This window comes from Opisthocomus hoazin, chromosome 2 (assembly GCF_030867145.1).
Source record: "Opisthocomus hoazin isolate bOpiHoa1 chromosome 2, bOpiHoa1.hap1, whole genome shotgun sequence".
NCBI classification, from domain to species: domain Eukaryota; kingdom Metazoa; phylum Chordata; class Aves; order Opisthocomiformes; family Opisthocomidae; genus Opisthocomus; species Opisthocomus hoazin.
Window position 1 is genome coordinate 103,743,671 of NC_134415.1, and position 21,254 is coordinate 103,764,924.

The 21,254-nt window shown below is 39.0% G+C and overlaps 1 protein-coding gene across 1 annotated transcript in view; it reads left to right on the top strand.

Annotated features, from left to right (window-relative positions):
* Positions 1-21,254, top strand: part of COL21A1 (collagen type XXI alpha 1 chain) — a 114,908-nt gene that overhangs the window by 43,692 nt on the left and 49,962 nt on the right. Inside the window, exons 10-16 of the mRNA XM_075414648.1 lie at positions 3,987-4,049; positions 13,686-13,739; positions 14,216-14,269; positions 17,390-17,443; positions 18,300-18,353; positions 19,682-19,735; positions 19,814-19,867. Coding sequence (XP_075270763.1) covers positions 3,987-4,049; positions 13,686-13,739; positions 14,216-14,269; positions 17,390-17,443; positions 18,300-18,353; positions 19,682-19,735; positions 19,814-19,867 — 387 coding nt within the window. The remainder of the gene's footprint in view (positions 1-3,986; positions 4,050-13,685; positions 13,740-14,215; positions 14,270-17,389; positions 17,444-18,299; positions 18,354-19,681; positions 19,736-19,813; positions 19,868-21,254) is intronic.

A 21,254-nucleotide genomic window follows, 5' to 3' on the forward strand; every position in this document is an offset into this window, starting at 1 on the left:
TTGAATATCTCCAGAGAAGGAGACTCCACAACCTCCCTGGGCAGCCTGTTCCAGTGCTCCGTCACCCTCAGAGGGAAGAAGTTCTTCCTCATGTTCAGACGGAACTTCCTGTGCCTCAGTTTGTGCCCATTGCCCCTTGTCCTGTCACTGGGCACCACTGAAAAGAGCTTGGCCCCATCCTTCTGACACCCACCCTTCAGATATTTGTAGGCATTTATAAGGTCGCCTCGCAGCCTTCTCTTCTTCAGGCTGAACAAGCCCAGCTCCCTCAACCTCTCCTCGTAGGGGAGATGCTCCAGTCCCCTCACCATCCTTGTAGCCCTCCGCTGGACTCTCTCCAGTAGCTCTTCATCTTTCTTGAACTGGGGAGCCCAGAACTGGACACAGTACTCCAGATGAGGCCTCACCAGGGCAGTGTAGAGGGGAAGGAGAACCTCCCTCGTCCTGCTGGCCACACTCTTCTTGATGCACCCCAGGATGCCATTGGCTTTCTTGGCAGCCAGCTTTTTCATGCTGGCTCATGGTTAACCTGTCGTCCACCAGGACACCCAGGTCCCTCTCCGCAGAGCTGCTCTCCAGCAGGTCCACCCCAAGCCTGTACTGGTGCATGAGGTTGTTCCTCCCCAGGTGCAGGACCCTGCACTTGCCTTTGTTGAACCTCATCAGATTCCTCTCTGCCCAGCTTTCCAGCCTATCCAGGTCACGCTGAATGGCAGCACAGCCTTCTGGTGTATCTACCACACCTCCCAGTTTGGTGTCGTCAGCAAACTTGCTGAGGGTACATTCTAACTCTTCATCCAGGTCGTTGATGAAGAAGTTAAACAAGACTGGGCCCAGTACTGACCCCTGGGGGACACCACTCGTCACCAGCCTCCAACTAGACTCAGCGCCGCTGATGACAACCCTCTGAGTTCTGCCATTCAGCCAGTTCTCTATCCACTTCACCGACCACTCATCCAGCCCACACTTCCTGAGCTTCCCTAGGAGGATATCATGGGAGACTGTATCGAAAGCCTTGCTGAAGTCAAGGTAGACAACATGCATGGCTCTCCCTTTGTCTACCCAGCCAGTCATGTCATCATAGAAAGCTATCAGATTGGTCAGGCATGATTTCCCCTTGGTGAATCCATGCTGACTACTCCTGATAACCTTCTTTTCTTCCACTTGCTTGATGATGGCCTCCAGGATAAGCTGCTCCATCACCTTTCCCGGGATGGAGGTGAGGCTGACCGGCCTGTAGTTCCCTGGGTCCTCCTTCTTGCCCTTTTTGAAGATTGGAGTGACATTGGCCTTTCTCCAGTCCTCGGGCACCTCTCCTGTCCTCCAAGACCTTTCAAAGATGATGGAGAGTGGCTCAGCAATGACATCCGCCAGCTCCCTCAGCACTCGTGGGTGCATTCCATCGGGGCCCATGGATTTGTGGACATCCAGATCACTTAAGCGATCCCTCACACAGTCCTCCTCAACCAAGGGAAAGTCGTCCTCTTTGTAGGCTTCTTCTCTTACCTCCAGGGCCTGGGATTCCTGAGGGCCAGTCTTAGCACTGAAGACTGAAGCAAAGAAGGCATTCAGTAGCTCTGCCTTCTCCACATCCTCTGTCACCAGGACACCCGCGTCATTCAGCAGCGGCCCCACGTTGTCCCTAGCCTTCCTTTTGCTGCTGATGTAGTTGAAGAAGCCCTTCTTGTTGTTTTTGACATCCCTTGCCAGCTTCAATTCCAGGTGAGCCTTGGCCTTCCTCGTCGCATCCCTGCATGCTCTCACCACGTTTCTGTACTCTTCCCAAGTGGCCTGTCCCTCTTTCCACATTCCATGGACCTTTCTCTTCTGCCTGATCTCCGCTAGAAGCACCTTGTTTAGACATGCAGGTCTCCTGCCTCCTTTGCTAAATTTCTTTCTCAGGGGGATGCATTGCTCCTGAGCATGGAAGAAGTGTTGTTTAAAGAGCGACCAGCACTCATGGACCCCCCTGCCTTCGAGAGCCCTGGCCCACGAGTCCTCCCAGTAGCTCCTTGAAGAGGGCAAAGTCAGCCCTCCTGAGGTCCAGGGTTTTGATCCTGCTTATCGCCCTGCTTCCTCCTCGCAGGATCCTGAACTCAACCATTTCATGGTCACTGCAGCCGAGTCTACCTCCAACCTTCACATCCTCCACCAGTCCCTCCTTGTTTGTTAACACGAGGTCCAGTAGCGCGCCTTTCCTTGTTGGTTTCTCCACCACTTGCATCAGAAAGTTATCCTCGATGCTCTGTAGGAACCTCCTGGATTGCGCCTGCCTAGCTGTATGGTCTTCCCAGCTGATGTCAGGGTGGTTGAAGTCCCCCATGAGAACCAGGGCCTGTGACTGTGAGGCTGCTTGCAGTTTCTAATCAAGGAACTGGAATCCACAAGATGAAGATCATTATTATTTCATGTAATAACATTTTTGTGGTCTTTTATCTTTTAATTTTTCTCTGTAGCATGTGAGAGAAAAAAGAGACAGAGAGAAGAAAGTATTTATCATTTTATGAAAATTGGAAGCCACATCCTGTAAAGTAGGAAGGAGTATCAGATGTTAGAATTAGTGTGACGTATGCAAGTTCATTTAGATCCCTGCTTCATGGGCAGTCTTTCAATTGCATTGCAGTGTATTTGTTTGGGGAGGACTAAATAATGCAGGTGACAAGATGATGCCTAACACAAAAGACTGCGGAAAGAGTGAAAAGGAAGCCAGTTTAAGACTGCATAAGTTATCCTAGTTACAGTATTTCTTAACTTTTGAATACTGGACTTTGGAGCCCTATATATTTAAACTTTATTTGTATGTTTGTGATATTAACGAAGTACAATAAAATTAATTAAATTAAAACAATTTAAAAACACAAGTAACTGGTATTTTAAACTTCAAATTAAAGGCACAAAATTTCATAGTTTAGATAGTGTATTTGAAAGCAAATTTATTTTCATTCAAATCTCAAACCTGGACTTCTTAATTTGGACAATACTGTTTCTGGGTAACCTATTATTAATTTAGCAAATGATAACTGTTGAGCTTTTCTAAAGAGACATTATTCTATATCCTTACCCATTTAGTTCAGCATTACAGTTCTGTGGCTTATATGTGAAAAGATGTTTTTTCACAGTCGTGTTGAAAGCTAGTTGCCTGTTTACCTCGTAATGTCCTCCCTGTTTATAACAATTCTGCAGTTGTAACTGACCCACAGGTCTGTGGGTGGTTCAGGCTGAAGAAAGCGGTACCTGCTTCATGCTCCTGTAGAAGTAAAATGTTTTTATAGATCAGCTCTTACTGGATTTTGCTGAGCTCAAATCAAGTCCATTAGTAGAATAAACAGAGAACTTTAATACGCTAGGAGGATATATTGAGTAGGAAGTTACGTTCCTGCTTTGTTACCATCAACATGAAGCCTGAGAGCTGACTTTTCCTTTAAACATCGTCATAACAGAAGTTATCAAAATAATTGCAAAGACCTTATAGGAAGAAATCTAAAATAATATCTTTTTTAGACAGCAATAAGCATGTAGAGAGGAGTTTAGTATTTAGCAGGTTTTAATCCTGGCTCCTGCCTTTCCAGTGCTTTTGCTTTAAGAACCAGACTCAGCCAAAGCAAGTGAGAGTCTTCTTCAGAGCAGAACTACTAGGTTAACAAGGTTTCAATAAAGATTTTTTCATCTGTTTTATGAAAAGTGTTTTTACTTGTGTTGATTAGGCTTTAAAATAACTTGAAAGCATTTGAGATGATGAGCCAAACTTGTGCTGTAACTGAGCATGGGCTCACTTCTCCAAGTCCTGCACAAGAATTTAGGGAGAATTTTCCCAGGGAGGGGGTTACAAGATCAGTTATTTTTTGCTGTAGGAATTACTCCTTAATAGCAGGTATCTGGGCTTGCAGCCACTGTTTCGTGGAATGTGTTAGGGTTAAGGTTGCTCTGTGCTAATTTTAAAATGCTCTTTCGTAACTTTTGAGTGTTAACATATTGCTTCTCCGTAGGGTGACCCTGGGCAGCCTGGGAATCATGGTTATCCTGGTCAGCCTGGTCCAGATGGTAAGCCTGTGAGTACTAAAAACTTAGTCATATATTGTAAATGCAAAACTAACAGGAGAAAAAACATGTACCACTGATAACAGATTTTCAAATTTAGATTATTTTGTCTCCATTCTTTGAAACTGTGAATGTCAGTTAAGTGCTATCTGAATGTAACAATTCTGTGAATTTGTTAGTGTTCTTATTTCAAGCTCAAATATTGTAAATATGACAGCATGAGTTAGGCACTGTTGTAAATCAGAGAACAGGCTATGAGTGCTCCTGTTGGTCTTTGCATCAATTTGCAGTAGTTACCACCTTCTGACCTTCAGTCTTTACTGCTTAAGTGTTTTTGCATGAGATAACACTTTACAGCAGCTAAAATCCTGCCTGTTTTCTTTTAGAGATTGCTTCTAATGTTTAAGCTTGGTTCATTTAATTTCTTTTTAGGCTGCCTCAAGTAGTCCATCAAAATATGTAGATATGCATATACAATGTTAAAAATATAGATATTTTGCCATTCTAAACATTATGTGTTAAAACATACGTCATAAAAATACCTGTGTTTTTCTCTTACACGAGATTTGACTTTTTAAGCTGGCATTCCATTATTATGGATGGTAAAGACTGGAAGAAAGTAGATGAATAACATATGTCCCTAAAATAAACACAGCAGATTTGGCAGTGCCTCGCCTGGTCTTCATGGTTAACATTTTTCATTGTAATAAAAGCAAAGAAATGTATAAAAGTAGCCTAAGGTATCATTAAAAAATATGTTAGATCTCTGAATCTAACTGGAAACCTCTAAGGTTTTGGCACCCAAGCTTGTCCGTTGAGTAAGGTTTTATTAACAGCCTGCAGTCTCTGTATCATGAAAGTGGTGGTATGCGTATGCCTCTGATGTGTAAAGAGAAGGCAGACCAAAAGCTGGGAGACTTGACCACCCATGTTTCTTTTCTAAGAATGTGGCCTCTGATACTGCTTACTACTCATTAGAAACTTTTTTATTTATATTAAAAAAAAAGAAAGAAAGGGAAAAGAAAAAGAAAGTTGGGAGCATTAAAAATAATTTGCTTCTGAAAAGAGGATAATTTCTTTGCTTGGATTCCAAAAGCAGGAAAACAAAAGTGCATGCATATACTAGAAATCCCTTGTAGCTTTTCATTCTTATTGTGAGGACTAAATTTTGTGGTTGAGTCCTTAGGTTGTAGTGTTATTCTGGTATCTCCATGGTGAAGTAGAAGAGAAGGTAAGCATCATGTCTTGAAATCCACAGAAAATAGTTGGGGAGGAGTCCCAAATACTACTGAGAATAAAAATATAAGATGTCCCAAAACGTTAGAAAATATAAGTGGATGAGTGCAGAGAAGACAAAATCATTTATGAAAGAAGCATTGGATTATGGACTGGGGAACTAATAGTCTACGGATTTGTTTGAGACTTAGAAGGGATGTTAAGTTATTTTGGGCCACTGTGGTCCACACTTGACAAACTAGAGAGACCTCAGAGAAGAACAACAAAGGTCTGAACTGAACCTTTCAGCTTCACACTCTTAGGAATTTTTCTGTCCTGTGGAAAGTTTCATGAGGATATTGTCACTTATCACAGGCCTTTCCAAAATCTGCCCTTGCTTAGCAATTTTAGTACCTCTGTCATGTTATTCCTGTACTGCCCACCAACTTCAATGGCTTCAGAAAAACACATAACTTTCTATTTTTTATAAGAATTTTTAATACTAGTAATACATTTCATTTCTATGTCAGCTAAAGATGGAAACAGTGAGATTGCTAGTTACTTGGAAGTGTGTATGCTGCAAGGGTGATAAATATTACCAGTTACAAAGAGAAAGCTCCGTGCTACACGTTATAAAATGTTCACATTTCTCTTATTTTGTTGCTTAGTTACTTGTTGGCCTTTTCTTAGGGATAGCAGCTGCTTCATTTAACTGTGGTGATTCCTTTTGGAAGCAGAGTTAGTTTGATAGGAAAAAAAAGTAGGTACTGAAAACAAGAAATGCAATTGTTTCTGAAAATTCATCTGTTTTAAAATATGGGACTGGGTATATTGAAACCCGGCCATGGTAGCCCTGATGGCCCAGGAGAGCAGTGAGTATATGAATTTTTCAATAGTTCCACAGGAAAAGATCCTTATTTTCCTGTGATATAGAAACATTTGTATACTTTTGCTTTTGTCTTAAACAGCATTTGATAGCTATTATCATAAAAATTTTGTGGAACTGGAAATAGAGAAAAAATCTGAATTGAAATTTTCAGTGCTGTAAAATACTACATTTTCGTTCCAGAAAATCATGAAAATCCAGGTTTTAAAACAGGAGTGGGTGGAATCTGAACTGGGGAAGTGTCATCTAATCAGAATAACTTTTCAGTTGATTATTGATGGTGCTTAAGTTCTGAAGAGTAGTCCTGTTCTATACAAAGATAGGTATAAAAACTCTCTCAGCCTGGAGTTCTGTGGGAGAAGGTGTCCATCACAGTTTGACCATGCCAATTGCTAGAAGTAGACCTGCAGTGTGGATAAGCATAGCAGAGCTGTTTTAAATCCAGCCACTTCTGATATTGTGAAAAATAAAGTGATATTGTGTAAGTTTTAGTGAAGCCAGAATGGACTGGATATTGGTAGGGAATGGTAGGGAACGGCTCATTCCATTCTCTCTCTTAAAAAACAGATGAAGACTTTATTTCTGAAGTGTCCAGTCAGCTACAACGGTATTGTTTTAGAAACAATTTGTTAAGACTTTTTCATACTTTTATTAACAGGTTTCCACTTCAGTGCTATATATCTTCCCATAAGCACTGAGATTTGTAACATTGTGAATCATGAGGGAGAAATAAATTGATATCGTAGTCTCTCTGTAACTTCGCAATCTGGCAGTTAGTGAGTATGTGCATAGATGGGCATTCTCTGAACATAAAAAAGGTTAACAAAAGTATCTCAGACAATTAGAATAGAATCAAAAAGCCCTGCTAAAGGAGAAATTTTACCATTTTGCTGAACTGAAGTTCATATGTTATTTAAAGTGCTTGCAGTTAAATCCTATATCTTTGTTAACTTATATTTTTGAAAAATCAGCTGTAGCTTTTTGCACTTGTTCTTTGTAAGGACATAATTGCAAACCTATTAGATCATTTGCAGCTCTGGCCAGTACATTATTGTTCCTTACAGTAGATTCTTGAGTGCTTTCCAGGCTAGCTTTTAGCCATGAATGATGGGAGACCCTTTAGATACACAGTGCAGGAAAGCAGATTCCTCTCTCTGTCTTTTTCTTTCTGTTTTACTTATTTATTTGCTAATATGACTTGCATGTTTTCTGTGCTGTCAGTGATTTGCCTTGTTTGAGGTAACTTTGCTCATATGCATCATTTAGCTGTGTTCCCTGGGGAACTCTGAAAAGCAAGCTCTTAATTCAGACAGCACAATAGGCTTACAGGTAGTTGTGTAGTCAGTGTTGTTTAATCGAATGGCTTTTGCATGAAAAGCTTTTCCTGGAAAGTCAGTCTTTTCTGTTCCCAAGCACATTTTTGTGTTCTTCTCTAATGTTATTCCAGTTTGCCTATCTGGTATTCATTTTCTTGGAACAGCATAACTGGTCAACAAAATGTTTCTTCCTCTGAGAAAGGTTTTAGCATGCATTTGTATTACTATATGTAACTGATTTTTAAAGTAAAACATCAAAGAAAATTTAGTTTATTTTTTGCGGGCTGGCTAGATTTTTGTAGTACTTAAAGTTAGTTTCAGTCCAGAAAAATTCAAAACAATTCCCATGAATATCTTCAATATTACCAGAAAAATTTCACGCGGTGTTACCCAGTAAAATTATTTGCTGTAGTATTTGGAGAAGTGAATATAAACATGGCTCATTTTCAGTCATTCTTTAATTGTTTTTTTAAATAGCTTTGTTTATAGGTTGTTTGTTTTTTCCCTTTAATTGCCACCTCTGTTTATTTTCCATACTACGATATGTACAGAAAACATTAATTGAAGTAACTAGAGAAGAATACAGAGGTGAGAAGCATAATAAGTAATGAAAATACATTTTTTTTCAATCAAAAATGCCATTCAGGACCTCAAATGCTTGAATTATCTTGTCAGGAAAAATAGCATTGGTAAAGAAGCACAAGGGTAAAAACAGTATTTGAGTCTCAACTGGAACTCATTTTAAAGGACATTATTCATCAGAAAGAAGCAGCTGGAGTGGTTGCTGGCCCTGAGAATGCTTGTCAGCCTGACTGTGCGGTCACAAAGCCATTTTTTATTCAAAAGGATACTTTATATGTACTGGGGAAAAACTCAAGTTAAGGGGAAAAATAAATAGATTCTATGCAGTGGTCACTTGTGGTTAACACAGGTGATAGGGTACTGGTCTGCTGAGAGAAATGAAAAAGTACACTCATTTGTCAGTTTTGAACTTTGAACCACACGGCTGGCAAATCTAGATGATTTTCCAGTATTCCATGTAGTTTCATTCATGAAAGTTTGGAACCATTTGCCTTGTCTTTACAGTGTCCACAAGCAATAAGCAGTTTAAAAATAATCTGGTGAGACTGATTTTACTGATATACCCAGATAAAGACTTCATAAAGTATCAAAAGCCTCACAAAATAAGTAATTTCTGATCATTCCAATATTTCTTTTTAAAAAACTGTAGAACATCATCAGAGCTGTACTGTCTAGAGTTTAATAATATTTGGTGACCAACTGAAGGCCAAATCTTCTATGATGCACTAAGTATAACGGCAACGGCCAGCTTTTTCAGCAGTACTTTTGGAATAAATATGGGTAACAGTTTCATGTATACATAGGATTACCTGTGCTATTGGATGGTTTGCCTGGGGATTTAAATTGATACAAACTCTGCAGCTACTTTTCTTAGGAATCTTTTACAGACGTAGTTGACAATTCAGCTTTAAAATACTGCTCTTAATTCCAGAAAAGTAAATACTCCTCAGTAACACAGTGACGGTGTTGTTATAGAATCATGGAAACATAGAATGGTAAGGGTTGGAAGGGGCAATATGTTTGCTCCGTTCTGACTAATGCAGTCATGCAGTGGCTTCTCTGAGACCTACTACTCTGAAATAAGGGCAATGCCTGATGCTGACTTGTGTTGCATACAGCTATATATTTCAGACAAAAGACCGTATGACTGTCTTCAGCAGTGGCCAAGGCCAGATGATGCTAGCGGCTCTGAGCTCTGAAAGCCTTGGCAGATGACAGAGTAGCCAATGGAAGGAAGTATAATCAAATGGAGAAAGGATTTAACAGGCCAAACCAAAACAAAGCAATAAAAGGCAACAGACAAGGCAATGAAAACTCTTTTCTGTACTTTGCTGATGATAATGTTCACGGGATTACAAATCTGTGATCAGGAGTCATGCCCAAATTTATGTTGGAGAGTAAAAGCTGCATTTAGTTACCTTTGTGTTCTAATGCTGGGCCTGCCCTTCGTTTTCGTGTTTTGGTATGTGTAGACAGAGGGGCTTCACTTCAGAGACAGTTCTGGTAGCCTGCAGAAGCAGGTGCCACTAGAAGTTGTTCTACAGGGCCATGCTGTTCAGCAAAGGGAGGAGAGAGGACGTGACACTTGTTCTGAGCTCCTGAGTTACCACAGCTTAAGAAAGTCCCGGAGAAGGGAGTAAGGCCCAGGTTCGAAGGAGACCTGATGGAGAGGACCGCATGACTGATCCACATGTCCGAAGAGCTGGGAAAGAGAGAAGCAGTAGGCAGAGGAGTACGAGCATAGTGAGGTGTTAGAGAAGGCAGGATGGGAAAAAGTCTCCTTGGGAAAAGGAGGAGGAAAGACCTGAGTCAAAAACATCAGATGATAAGCAACTTCTCAGAGAAAGGCTAAAACACTTAATTCGAATATGCCAACTACTTTCTAACATTTCTGTTGCCTCGCAGGGCTGTAGTTACTGATATTGCCAGTGAGGGAGAAGGTCATAGCATGACTGCAAATTTGAGTGTAGGTGTGGATGCAAGTCTGAATAACTATAAGAAGTTCTGTCCTTTAAGATGTAATGTGTTTTATGGATGCTTTAGATAGTTGTACTTCAAATGTACGAAAATTCTCTGCAAGAGAGTTCCACAAGAGGTCCGCAGACCTCTCTGTCAGGATATTTTCCTAACACCAAGTTAAATTTTTCTTTTGCAGTTGAATTCCATTATGCTTAGTTACATCACCCTAAATAGTTCTGTTTACTTAGTGTTTACAGTCCTTAAATATCTTTAGACCATTGCTGTTGATCTTGGTTATTTCCTAGCCAAATTGAGCTTGTTTACTTCTCCCTCATCTTTCCCAAGTAGTCCTGTTGTCACGCCTTTGTCGTTTGTGTCCTTCAGTGACTCCAAAAGCTTTTCAGCAAGGAAGTGTGCAGTGCAGTTGTTACTGACTTCTCAGTATGTCCACTGTTTTTATTTTTATGTTTGTCTGATGTGATAGACCTATGAATGCTGTCGGAACTTTTGTCCTTTAGGCATGCAAGTGCATTGAAGATATACTTATGAGGTTTACTCTGCTATTTCACCTAAAAGTTCTTTGGAATTAATACTTGTCATATATCCTTGTTGCTCAATTTTTTTCGCTACAGGTAAACTAACTTTCATTTTCCAGCAAGGCTCTTAATTCACTGATGGTGACAGTATTGCTAATTTGTCTGTGTCCTTTGTGTAAGTTCTTTGGCCTAAGAAGTCTGTTCAACTTTTTCCGTTACAATTATTTGTAAATTATTGCCATTTTCTTTAAATTCCAAAGACACATTTTATGTGTGATTTTTTTAAATGCTTAACCATCTGGTACAAAACTAAGCATCTCAGTATCTTGCTGTTTATCAGTTTGCCTTTACAGATTTTCAGGCACTAGGAATTTATCAGTACTGTTCCCACCCACAACAAACTGAGAGGGAGATTTTGTATGATCCTGATTTCAGTTGCACTGATGTAAAATAATTAATGTGAATATAAAAAACATGCTGTGGAGTAGTACTGATGGACGACATTGATAAAACATTATAGATGGGATTCAGTTTAAGACACCTAAATTTAGCATTTACATGTGTACAGACACTGGGTGTCTAAATTCCCATATTAGTCAAGACATATTTAACTAATATACCCCAAGAAGTATGGGATTCTTACGCTGTAAGGTATTTTGTCTTGCCCATGCTGCTGCTTCAAAAGGGTGAATACCTCCCAAATATTTTGTGCCACTATCTTCTAACACTGGGTGAATGTCTAGGAATCTCAAAAGGCAGGAGCTGCCTGTGTTTAGGCGACTGGATTCAAAACTGAGTGTGAATTCAGGTTTACTATAATACTTTTCACACCATTCGTGTCTCTTCTGAAAAGTTCATGAGAGAAGATCAAGTCCAAATAAAAAGTATTCTTTTTGGTGGCAGATTTAGTGCTTTCACCTTATTTGAAAGTGAACCTTCAATCTTGAATGATCTATGTCAATTGAAAAGGGAATTTTGACTTCTGTCCCTTTTACGTGAAATGTCAGCTATGGCACAGCTGTTCTCGGAGCGTGTGCATATATGTCACATGCATACTCCTATAGAGGGCTTTGAGGTTAGGGAAAAAGGACTTGAGCTGACTTGAGTGCAAAACAATTGTGGGCGTTCACATGTAGATTGATGATCCATACTGCAAGAGGAGTAGTGATACAGAGTACATGCTCAGTTCTTATGAAATGTAGTTTTCCTAATTTATAAAAGGTGTTTTTAACTTGTCCAAACAATTGCTGCATTATTTGTACCAGGAAGTGATTCTCATTTTTGTGACTTTCTGTGAATTGCCTTTTGAATCTTCTCTGTTCCTGCTTTCTGTTAAACAAACACACTGACAATGTGTTTGATTTGCTCTGAAATCACATTACAAGATCTAGCTCTGAGCTAAATATGCCATTTTGTAAGCTGAAAACTCTTCTGCCATCCTACTTTCATCTCATGAATTTTGAAATTCAGTTCAGCCAGGAAATTGTCCTCCTCTACTTCTTCCCCTACTAAGTTAGAAGGAGAAGGAAGGGAAATTGCATTTCAGAAACCTAAAATATGAAATAAAGTTTTATTTATATAGTATTATGTCCCACAGGAAGTCATACAAACTTTTTGCTTTTTTTGGAAAAGAAATAAAAGGATGAACTTTTAAAGGCATTTTTTTGACTTGGTGAATTGTTTCAGCTACCCAGGAGGCTTATAAGCAATCTGGGAATGCTACACCATGTAGAGTTAAAGCTGATTTTGCTAGAACTGCCTTGAGCACTTAAACGCTTGATAAAGAACGTGTATATGGCAGAGACCTAGAATGCTGTTTACTTCTGTACTAAACATTACCAGCTGACTCTTTGGGCATCTGCTCAAATGTCTTTTGGGAAGAGGGCACAGCAAGTACTTTCTTGTATCTAACCCAGCAAATAATTTTAGCTCTGTTTATTATTCCCAGGAAGCTCTGACTGATTTAAAGAAGAAATCAGACATACACATTGCCTTCTTTATATTGAAAAGGTTGTACTGACTCCTTTTTATCAGTGTGGAAATCCCACCATTAAATTTGTGCTGAGTTTTTGAGACTGGAACCCATTTAGAAATAGGGTTATTAGTTCTTTCAGTTCCAATCAAGGTCAAATTCTGGGTATTTGAAATTGGATAGTCCATTTTATAGGATATATCAAATTTAATTTGGGCTGCCTGTTGAAAGTTCTGAGCCAAATAGCTTCAGAATTTTATAGGACAATTTCTTTTCTTGTTTTGTGTATTTTCTAAACAAAACCCTCTTTGTAGCTCATTGTATTCTTTGGAATTACGTGTTTTTAATGGAGCGAGATAAAATTCCTGTTCTTCCACTTACTTGCCTCATTTAAAGGATTCTTCTGAAGGACTTGTTAATTTTGCATAAAAACTGGCTATCTTTGCTATACTCATTGAATCCAATCTGCCAGAACACCTCAGACATATATTTTGGGATCTGTAAAGGTTCTCTTGTTCTGCCAATGCTGATTTCTAGTAAAACATTTCTGAAATTCTGTTTTCAACTCACGAATTATTTAGTGTTTCTTTTCATAGTCCCAGTCATTCAAATTATTTTTTTACTTACATAGCCTGTTATATACCTTCAAGTTCATAGCGAAGTGCTTAGTATTCAGAATGGAATTTTTATTGTTTAGAGATATTATAAAACTAGCTGCATAAGGTATTAGAACATCCCTTGTTTGTTAAAGCTTATTCCTGTAACTGGAAATAAGCCTTTAAAAGTCCTGGCATTATTCAGCTATTTTTCATGAGAGAGAGAGGGGAAGAAAAGTGTCTACGTATGTGGGTTTATTTGTGGTTTGTTTTTTTTTTCCTCCAGTGGGGAATAAAACAATACATTTGTTACATTCTCATGTAACAATTCTAAAATAACGGATTTTAGCATAAAGTCTGAAGGCTGCAAACTTCAGATGCAGAGGTGAAAGCTTCTGAAAGCTGGAATCAAATTCTTAAATGTATGACTGTGATAGCATTCACTGAAATTTGTGACCTAAATTGACAGAGTTGTGATAACAGTTCTCTAGTAACCAGGAGGAATGTTTTTTCGTTATATAGATGTTTGGAATTTTTTAAAATATAACTTATGAAAAGTAATAAGTCTTGGTTTCTTTTCCTTAGGGATATCAGGGATTAGCAGGAACTCCAGGTATCCCAGGAACTCCAGGGATTCAAGTAAGTTTGTGTTTTATTCGTAGAATTTGAAAATCTGAGACAAATCCTGCCAACTCTCTCATGATGCAGTCTGTGTGGATAGTTGAGGACTTACTAATTTGTTGAATTAAGTATCTGAGAGCATGCTGGGACCAAGAGCAAGCCTGCAACATCTGAAGGCTGGCTGATGGACATTTGAAAGGAAGGGGGCATCTGTGGACTAGTACAGACCGTGTGATGTCCTTTTTTCCTGGGGTGGTCCTTGGTTAGAGCAAAGAATTATTTTGATGTTCCCCGGTTATGGGTTATGAGTGTGCCATATTCATACATGCTGGATACATTTCATGCTTGGTTCTGCTTTTGTATCCAGTTACCAAAATGTTGTGATCGGCCATCTGACACATCAGAGCCCGAGTCATGTTGTATTACATTTCTACATCTCATTCTGTATCAGATTGTATTAATATTTGATCTGGTTTTCATTTTTTCTCTCTTAGGGACCACGTGGCTTACCAGGTATCAAGGGAGAGCCAGGGAAAGATGGGGCTAAGGTAAAACAAACAAAACAAAACAACAACAGAAAAGAATAATAGAGAAAAAGCTTTTACCCTTACCATTTATCATTTTTGGTGGTACAATTAATAGCATCAATATTTTCACAGGAAGCTTCTATGAGATTTTTTTTATACTAAAAAGGTAGTAAAGAAGGAATAAGAATCCTAAATTTAGAATGTTGCTTCAATTCTGAATCTGGTCTGCTTTATTTAATACAGTTTATGTAGGCTTTAGAACTGCCAGTAACACCTTTATTGCACTGAATAATTTATATTTAGAAAGCATAGCTAATTATGGGTACCTGGAAGCATGATACAGACATCTGTCAGAATGGTTTCTTTCTGTCTCTTTCTACCCTTTTTCTCTTTAAGTGAGCATCCAGATGAGTGAGGTAGGAGTTTCTGGATGGCACGTTTTATCAGAAAACACTGACTAACTGAAACCAAAGCTTTTTGTGGAAAAATTCTGAGGTGATGCCTGTAGCTTGGAGCTGCAGACAGATGTGGAAGCTTATGTATAAAGTCTCTTCTGGTAATCAGGATGAATTTGAATCTGGATCTCCGGTCTACACAGTGAATAAACTATCTACTGGCTATTTGAAAGTCTCATTGATATATAAATATCTGTGTCCACCCTTCTCTCACACTTTTGCCCCATGTTTAGAAATGTTCTAAGTTTATTGTGACAACAATGTATTTTTGTTTTGGTTTACTGAAACTTCAAAACCTTTTTTATGAAACAAACACTTGTTTTCCAAACAGATTTTACTGTAGAATTTGCTTCTTCTAAAGTTCCCAATATTAAAAGCAGGTTCTTAAATATGTCACTGTTCAGCCGAATTCTCAAGTGCATGGTTAGAGCTGAAAAATGTGCTTATGTGTTCTGTTTTAGGGATCTGAATCTAATTGATCTTGATGTTAATCTAATTGATCAGTCAGTACTGGGCCATGTATGGAAAGCAGAATAGTGATGATGAAAAACTCTGTTCTTCTGGCAGTGCAGAGTAGTGACGGATAGAATATTTCCTAATGCTCAGTCCAGCCTTGTTTAAAATGTGCCAAGAAACAGGGCTTCCACCACTGTTTTAGAAAACTTCTTCCATTGTAAAATAGGTCTTGCCATTAGAATGTTTTTCCTGATGATTCAGCCCAAATTTTCATTTCTTAATTTCATCCCATTACTTGTAGAATTTCTATAGCAACTAGTTATAACTGTTTCCATTGCCAAGTGTTTATCCAATAATTGAATCACCACTACTGAGCAAAAATTGAGGCTTCATTCTTTTTCATTAAGAAGCAGTAGATGCATGAAGTGTTTATTTTATAAGCTTTGTTGATTTCTTAAACTTGATTCCAGTGTCTGTTTTCAATACTCATCTGTTGAGAGATATTTTGATAGTGTTAACCCACAAACTGTGAGTGTGGCCAGCAGGTCGAGGGAGGTTCTTCTTCCCCTCTGCTCTGCCCTAGTGAGGCCCCATCTGGATTACTGTATCCAGTTCTGGGCTCTCCAGTTCAAGAAAGATGAGGAGCTACTTGAGAGAGTCCAGCGGAGGGCTACAAAGTTGATTATCGGACTGGAGCATCTCTCCTATGAGGAAAGGCTGAGGAAGCTGGGCTTGTTTAGCCTGAAGAAGAGAAGGTTGCGAGGGGACCTTATAAATGCTTATAAATATCTGAAGGGTGGGTGTCAGGAGGATGTGGCCAAACTCTTTTCAGTGGTGCCCAGTGACAGCACAAGGGGCAATGGGCACAAACTGAAGCACAGGAAGTTCCATCTGAACATGAGGAAGAACTTCTTCCCTCTGAGGGTGACGGAGCACTGGAACAGGCTGCCCAGGGAGGTTGTGGAGTCTCCCTCTCTGGAGGTATTCAAAACCCGCCTGGACAAGGTCCTGTGCAGCCTGCTGTAGGTGACCCTGCTTTGGCAGGGGGGTTGGACTAGATGACCCACAGAGGTCCCTTCCAACCCCGAACATTCTGTGATTCTGTGATCCCTGTAGCTGTATTCCAGTCTTGTATGGATGTGTGACAGATCTCTCCAAATCTGCTTAGACGTGAATGGTTTTGATAAATACCACTGAGGAATGTTATCTTTTACCCTTTGTCTTAGAACTTGAAATATTATATAAAATGACTTCCTGAACATATTTACTATTCCTTCTTTATGATTGAAATATATTGCTCAATATAGAGTTAGATATTAACAGAGAGAAAACATTGCAGTTGTCCAAAAGTGATTTGGTGATCAGCTTTTTGTCCTGAGCGAAGTAGATCCAGTCTACTGAAATAAGCAGCTAAGCTGTTTTTTATGGTTTCAAGTCAGGTAGTGCCAAGTTATTATTTGGCCTTTTGTTGCAATCACTCAAGGGAGCTTGCAGACAAATTGTCAGATAAATATCTTCAGTATCCATAGGAAAAGTTTTGGAATTCCTCATATCTGACAGTGAGGATAATAGAAAGAACTGCTGTTTTGGCTTGTGTTTCCAATTGCCAATTGCTTTTACCAAAGTGGATTCTTTCTTCCACTGAAATGAGAACTCATTTGTCAAAGTTCCAAAGTTGTTTTATCAGTGTATTTTGGTTTAATTTTATTCATTTTTTAGAGAAAGTACTTAATACCTTATTTAGTAATATTTCACTCATCCAGAGTAAGCTGGTGAGAAATTTGGTAAGGTCAGTAGGTCTGTGGTATTTTCAGGAAGAGGTAGGAGTGACGCCATGCCAAGTTTAGAGAGTTTCCTTTTTCGTCGGGAATTGGGAATGGATCATAGAATTATCACAGCTCCTACAGAGATTTTCAAAGCTCTATTCAAAGCTTTTTTTCCTCTTGTTCAAAGCTGAATTGCTACTTCTGAACCTCCATAAGCCTTATTGAGACATTACAGTAAAATTTATTTTAAAAAATTTAGTGATTTTAAATTTTTTTTCTTTTATGTATTGAATCTTATTTAAAGATCAACAAACTCTCGTCAGTCAGCATACCAATGTAACGTAGTTTATATGGTGATACATAATGTCTTTCCACTGTTTGTTCATCATTGAAAATATGAATATTATTATAGTATATTACTACTATTTTAGACATAAGGATTTAAAATATGTTTGCTCTTTTAGGGTGACCGTGGACTACCTGGTTTTCCTGGATTACATGGGATGCCAGCACCAAAGGTTGAAATTAAATATTTCTTGTTACAATATTCGTGTGTCTCAGCTTGCTCTGTAGTTTAACTGAGAGGAGAAAAATGCTTGTATGCGACATCATGTCAGTGCATTTGATGTACTACATAAAATGAATAGATACGATGCTGAAACTGAAGGAAGATACATGCCATGGGACTTCGTTACATACATACCAAGCAATAGAAACTGTTTTTTCATTTTTGTTCATTTTAATTTCATTTCATTTTTTCATGTTTGTTCATTTTATTCATTTGGGGTTCTATGTATTAATTACTATGAACTTTGATTTCACTACTACTCAGAACTTTCTTTATCACAAATAATGTGTCAAAAAAATAAAAATAATTTGAGTGACAGAATTTTGAAGGATAGTTCTGATCTAACCCAATGAGTTTATTGTATGTTCCCCAAAACTTCATTAACTATCTTTTGCTCTTCTAAGTACTCAACTGGATTTACTTCTTAGTTTTTCCAAATTTGTGTTTTAAACTTCTCAAATAAGGTCCTCAGAAGAGTGCAGCACTTTTCAAAGAGATGAATTTTCACTCAGGTACTTACCCATATTGAAGTGACCAGAAATTCAAAGTGCATTCTGTTGAACATAGAAGCATTAAGCCTGTGACCTGTGGATAGTCTCATCAGCAGTATTGCATGTTCTGGGCTCCTCCCCTAGGAGAGTTTGGAAAATTCAGGATTTGCATTTACTGTCTTGAGCATATTTTTTTATATCTGATGGAGCTCTTTGCAGCTTCATTTTATGTCTCCTACATTATACTTTGTGTATATGTCTGTATATAACGACTTCTATTTTGAAAATTAACTTATTCACTCACATTTTGTCTAGGGAGAAAGGGGTCCTAAAGGTGATCAAGGAGTGCCAGGAATATATGGAAAAAAGGCAAGTAAATTTATAAACATAAAATTAAGTGACATAGTATTGGTATCTGGAGGGAGGTGACTTTGCATGGCTGCCTGATGCACCCCAGCCATTCTTTCATTCCCCCTCCTCAACAGTACATGGGGATAAATAAGATTAAAAGCTTGTGGATCCAGATAAGGACAGGGAGATCACTTACCAATTATCATCGTGGGCAGAACAGACTCGACTTAGGGAAAAGTAATTTATTGCCAACTGAAATAGGTTTGGATAGTGATAAACAAGGACAAAAACTAAAACCACTTCCCAGGACACTGCTTTTTCCCGGGCTCAGCTTCACGCCTTCCTGGGATGAGGAATGGGTGGTCAGTGCGTAACAGCTCCTTTCTGCACTCTTTCATCCTCACGTTTCTACCCCGCTGTGGTGTGGGTCCTTCCCCCAGGCTGCAGACCCTCAGGACAAGCCTACTCCTGCCTGCGGTCTCCACGGGCTGCAACGCCGTGGTCCTCACCACCGGCTGCAGGGGAATCTCTGCTCCAGCACCTGAGCACCTCCTCCACTCCTTCTCTCGCCTTGGTGGTTGCAGAGTTGTTTCTCTCACTTTTTCCCTCACTCCTTACTTTGTCCCCATCATGCTTTTGACCTTTCTGACACACATTTTCTCTGAGGCATATACTTATGTCTAGTAATGTTAAACTCATGCTCTGCTTATTTAGATATTTTGAGAACTCAATCCTTCTGTTAATGGATCAATGTAATTAATTTGAACATAACACAAAATGCCTCTAAAGATATTTTTTGCAGATATGTCTATGCCTTTTATATGGGGTATGTGTAATAATTATATTGCAAGGAAATCTGTGCTTTTTAATGGGTAGAAATGTACATGAACCATAGAAATGAAAGGGGGAGAGGGAGAGGAGTAAGGGAAGTGCAGAGAGGAGCACACAAATGGAGTGAGGCTGTTAGCAGCCTGGAAAAGAAGTGTTATTTTAATCCATAATTTATAAAAAACAGGATGTGTGATGTAATACAGAGAGAATATTTTGGTCATCCAGTAGCAGTTATGTTTTCACTTGTGCTTATATTTTCTTCATGTATTTATCAGTCTAGAGTTTTAAGCAATTTGAAAGAAGGTCTGTGGTCACATTTCTATATTTTAGAGCATTTTTACGTTTCTGTAACAGGGGGTAGTTATTAATTGACCACTGCCTTGTGCTAAGAAGGAAACAGATCTTCCATACCTTTTCAAAATGAGCAATAGCATATGTGAATTATAGGTTAAATATACTGAATCTGCAGCATAAATATTGAGCGCTACTTACTTTTCATTTGCTGTATTTCTCAGGGTTCAAAAGGAGAGAAAGGTGATGCAGGGTTTCCAGGAATACCTGGGCGATCTGTAAGTTTTGCAAAGACTATTTGCTTTTAACTTTTGCTTGTTAATTCACCTACTGATGACTGTTAACTGTTGCCACAGGGAGACCCTGGCAGAAGTGGGAAAGACGGATTACCGGGAAGTCCTGGTTTAAAGGTAAGTACAAATGTACATTTGTGTCTTGCCAAAGTCTTCAATAGCATTGCTGTTGGTCTAAATATACCCAGTTTATTCTGTGGAGAATTACTGGAAATTAAAATAATGCGTGCTGCTGGGAAATGCCAAAATTAATTGCAGTCATTGGGCAGACTTCATTGATTTCAGCTGGTTTGTGAGCAGGGGCAAAGCTTTTATTAGGAGTCTCTTAGTGATCATCAGAGATTGTTTATGCTTCGTCTTCCTTATCCTGTCTGTGTTTCTCTAACTCTGTGAATCTGTTAGTGAAATTTATATACAAGCGTATGCTGCAGAACATACCTGTTGTATACAGTTAAGAAGTAAATCTAATTATTATTATTGCTTTTGAAGGGAGCTGGATGAAAGTTAGGGAAGAACACCTCCAGTGTTGTATTCAAGTTTATGTTTGTGTTCTCTTCACTGTGCAGTGCCCTTTATATTTAATTGAGAACAGTTTTTCAAGTGGACTAAGTATCTGTCCACTGTAAAGAAGACTACAGGTTCTGATATTTCTATAATGTATTGCAGTCTGTGAGCTCATTTTCTTTATCTGATTGTTGTTTTCATTGTTCTAATTTGTGAAAAGATGGATTTCGGCAGTATCAGTTTTAAGTTCACAGGAAAAGATTTTTATTAATATGCATTGTAAATGTTCAGCTGAATTGATGTGAAGAATCTTTTTAACAGCAGCTTTGTTCCTGTAATATTTTTCTTAATAATAATAAAGTGATCTAGGGCTGCTCAAGATTAATGTTTCTTCAGTGTCCAAAAATGCCAGTGTACTTTTAAGTGCATTTGTCTAAATTCTTGTTACTGTAGTTGGAGATCTGGGTCTTTCTTCCATTTTGTGACCATGCTTGTCTAGAGCAGTTGGACATACCATGGCATGTCTGTGACATCTGCTGCAGCACGGAGATATGACACAAGACCTATGAGAGACCTAAACCCTTCCAGGCAGCAGCTGCCAGCAGGGTGGATGCAGCGGGATTCCAGGCTCGCTCAGGCTGGAGGGGACTTTGAGGCATCTCCTAGTCCAGCCTCCTGCTCACAAACGGGACAGCACTGAATCCACACCAGGTTGCTCAGGGCTTTTCCAGATGGGTCTTGATAACCTCCAAGGATGGAGACTGCACAGCTGGGCAGCTTGTTCCATTCTTGACTGTCTTCATGGTGAGAAATTTTTCACCCTTATTTGCAGCAGAAAATGGCTTTACATGTCTGTGTCTTGACAACTGAATCAAGCTCTTAGTGAATCTAATAAATGGAGCCTCTAAAGTAATTCAGCTGCAGACTGTTAGCTACTATAGTGAGATCACTTAGAAGTATGCAGTCCTGTTTGCTGGTTTTGGGTACCCCAGGTGACCTG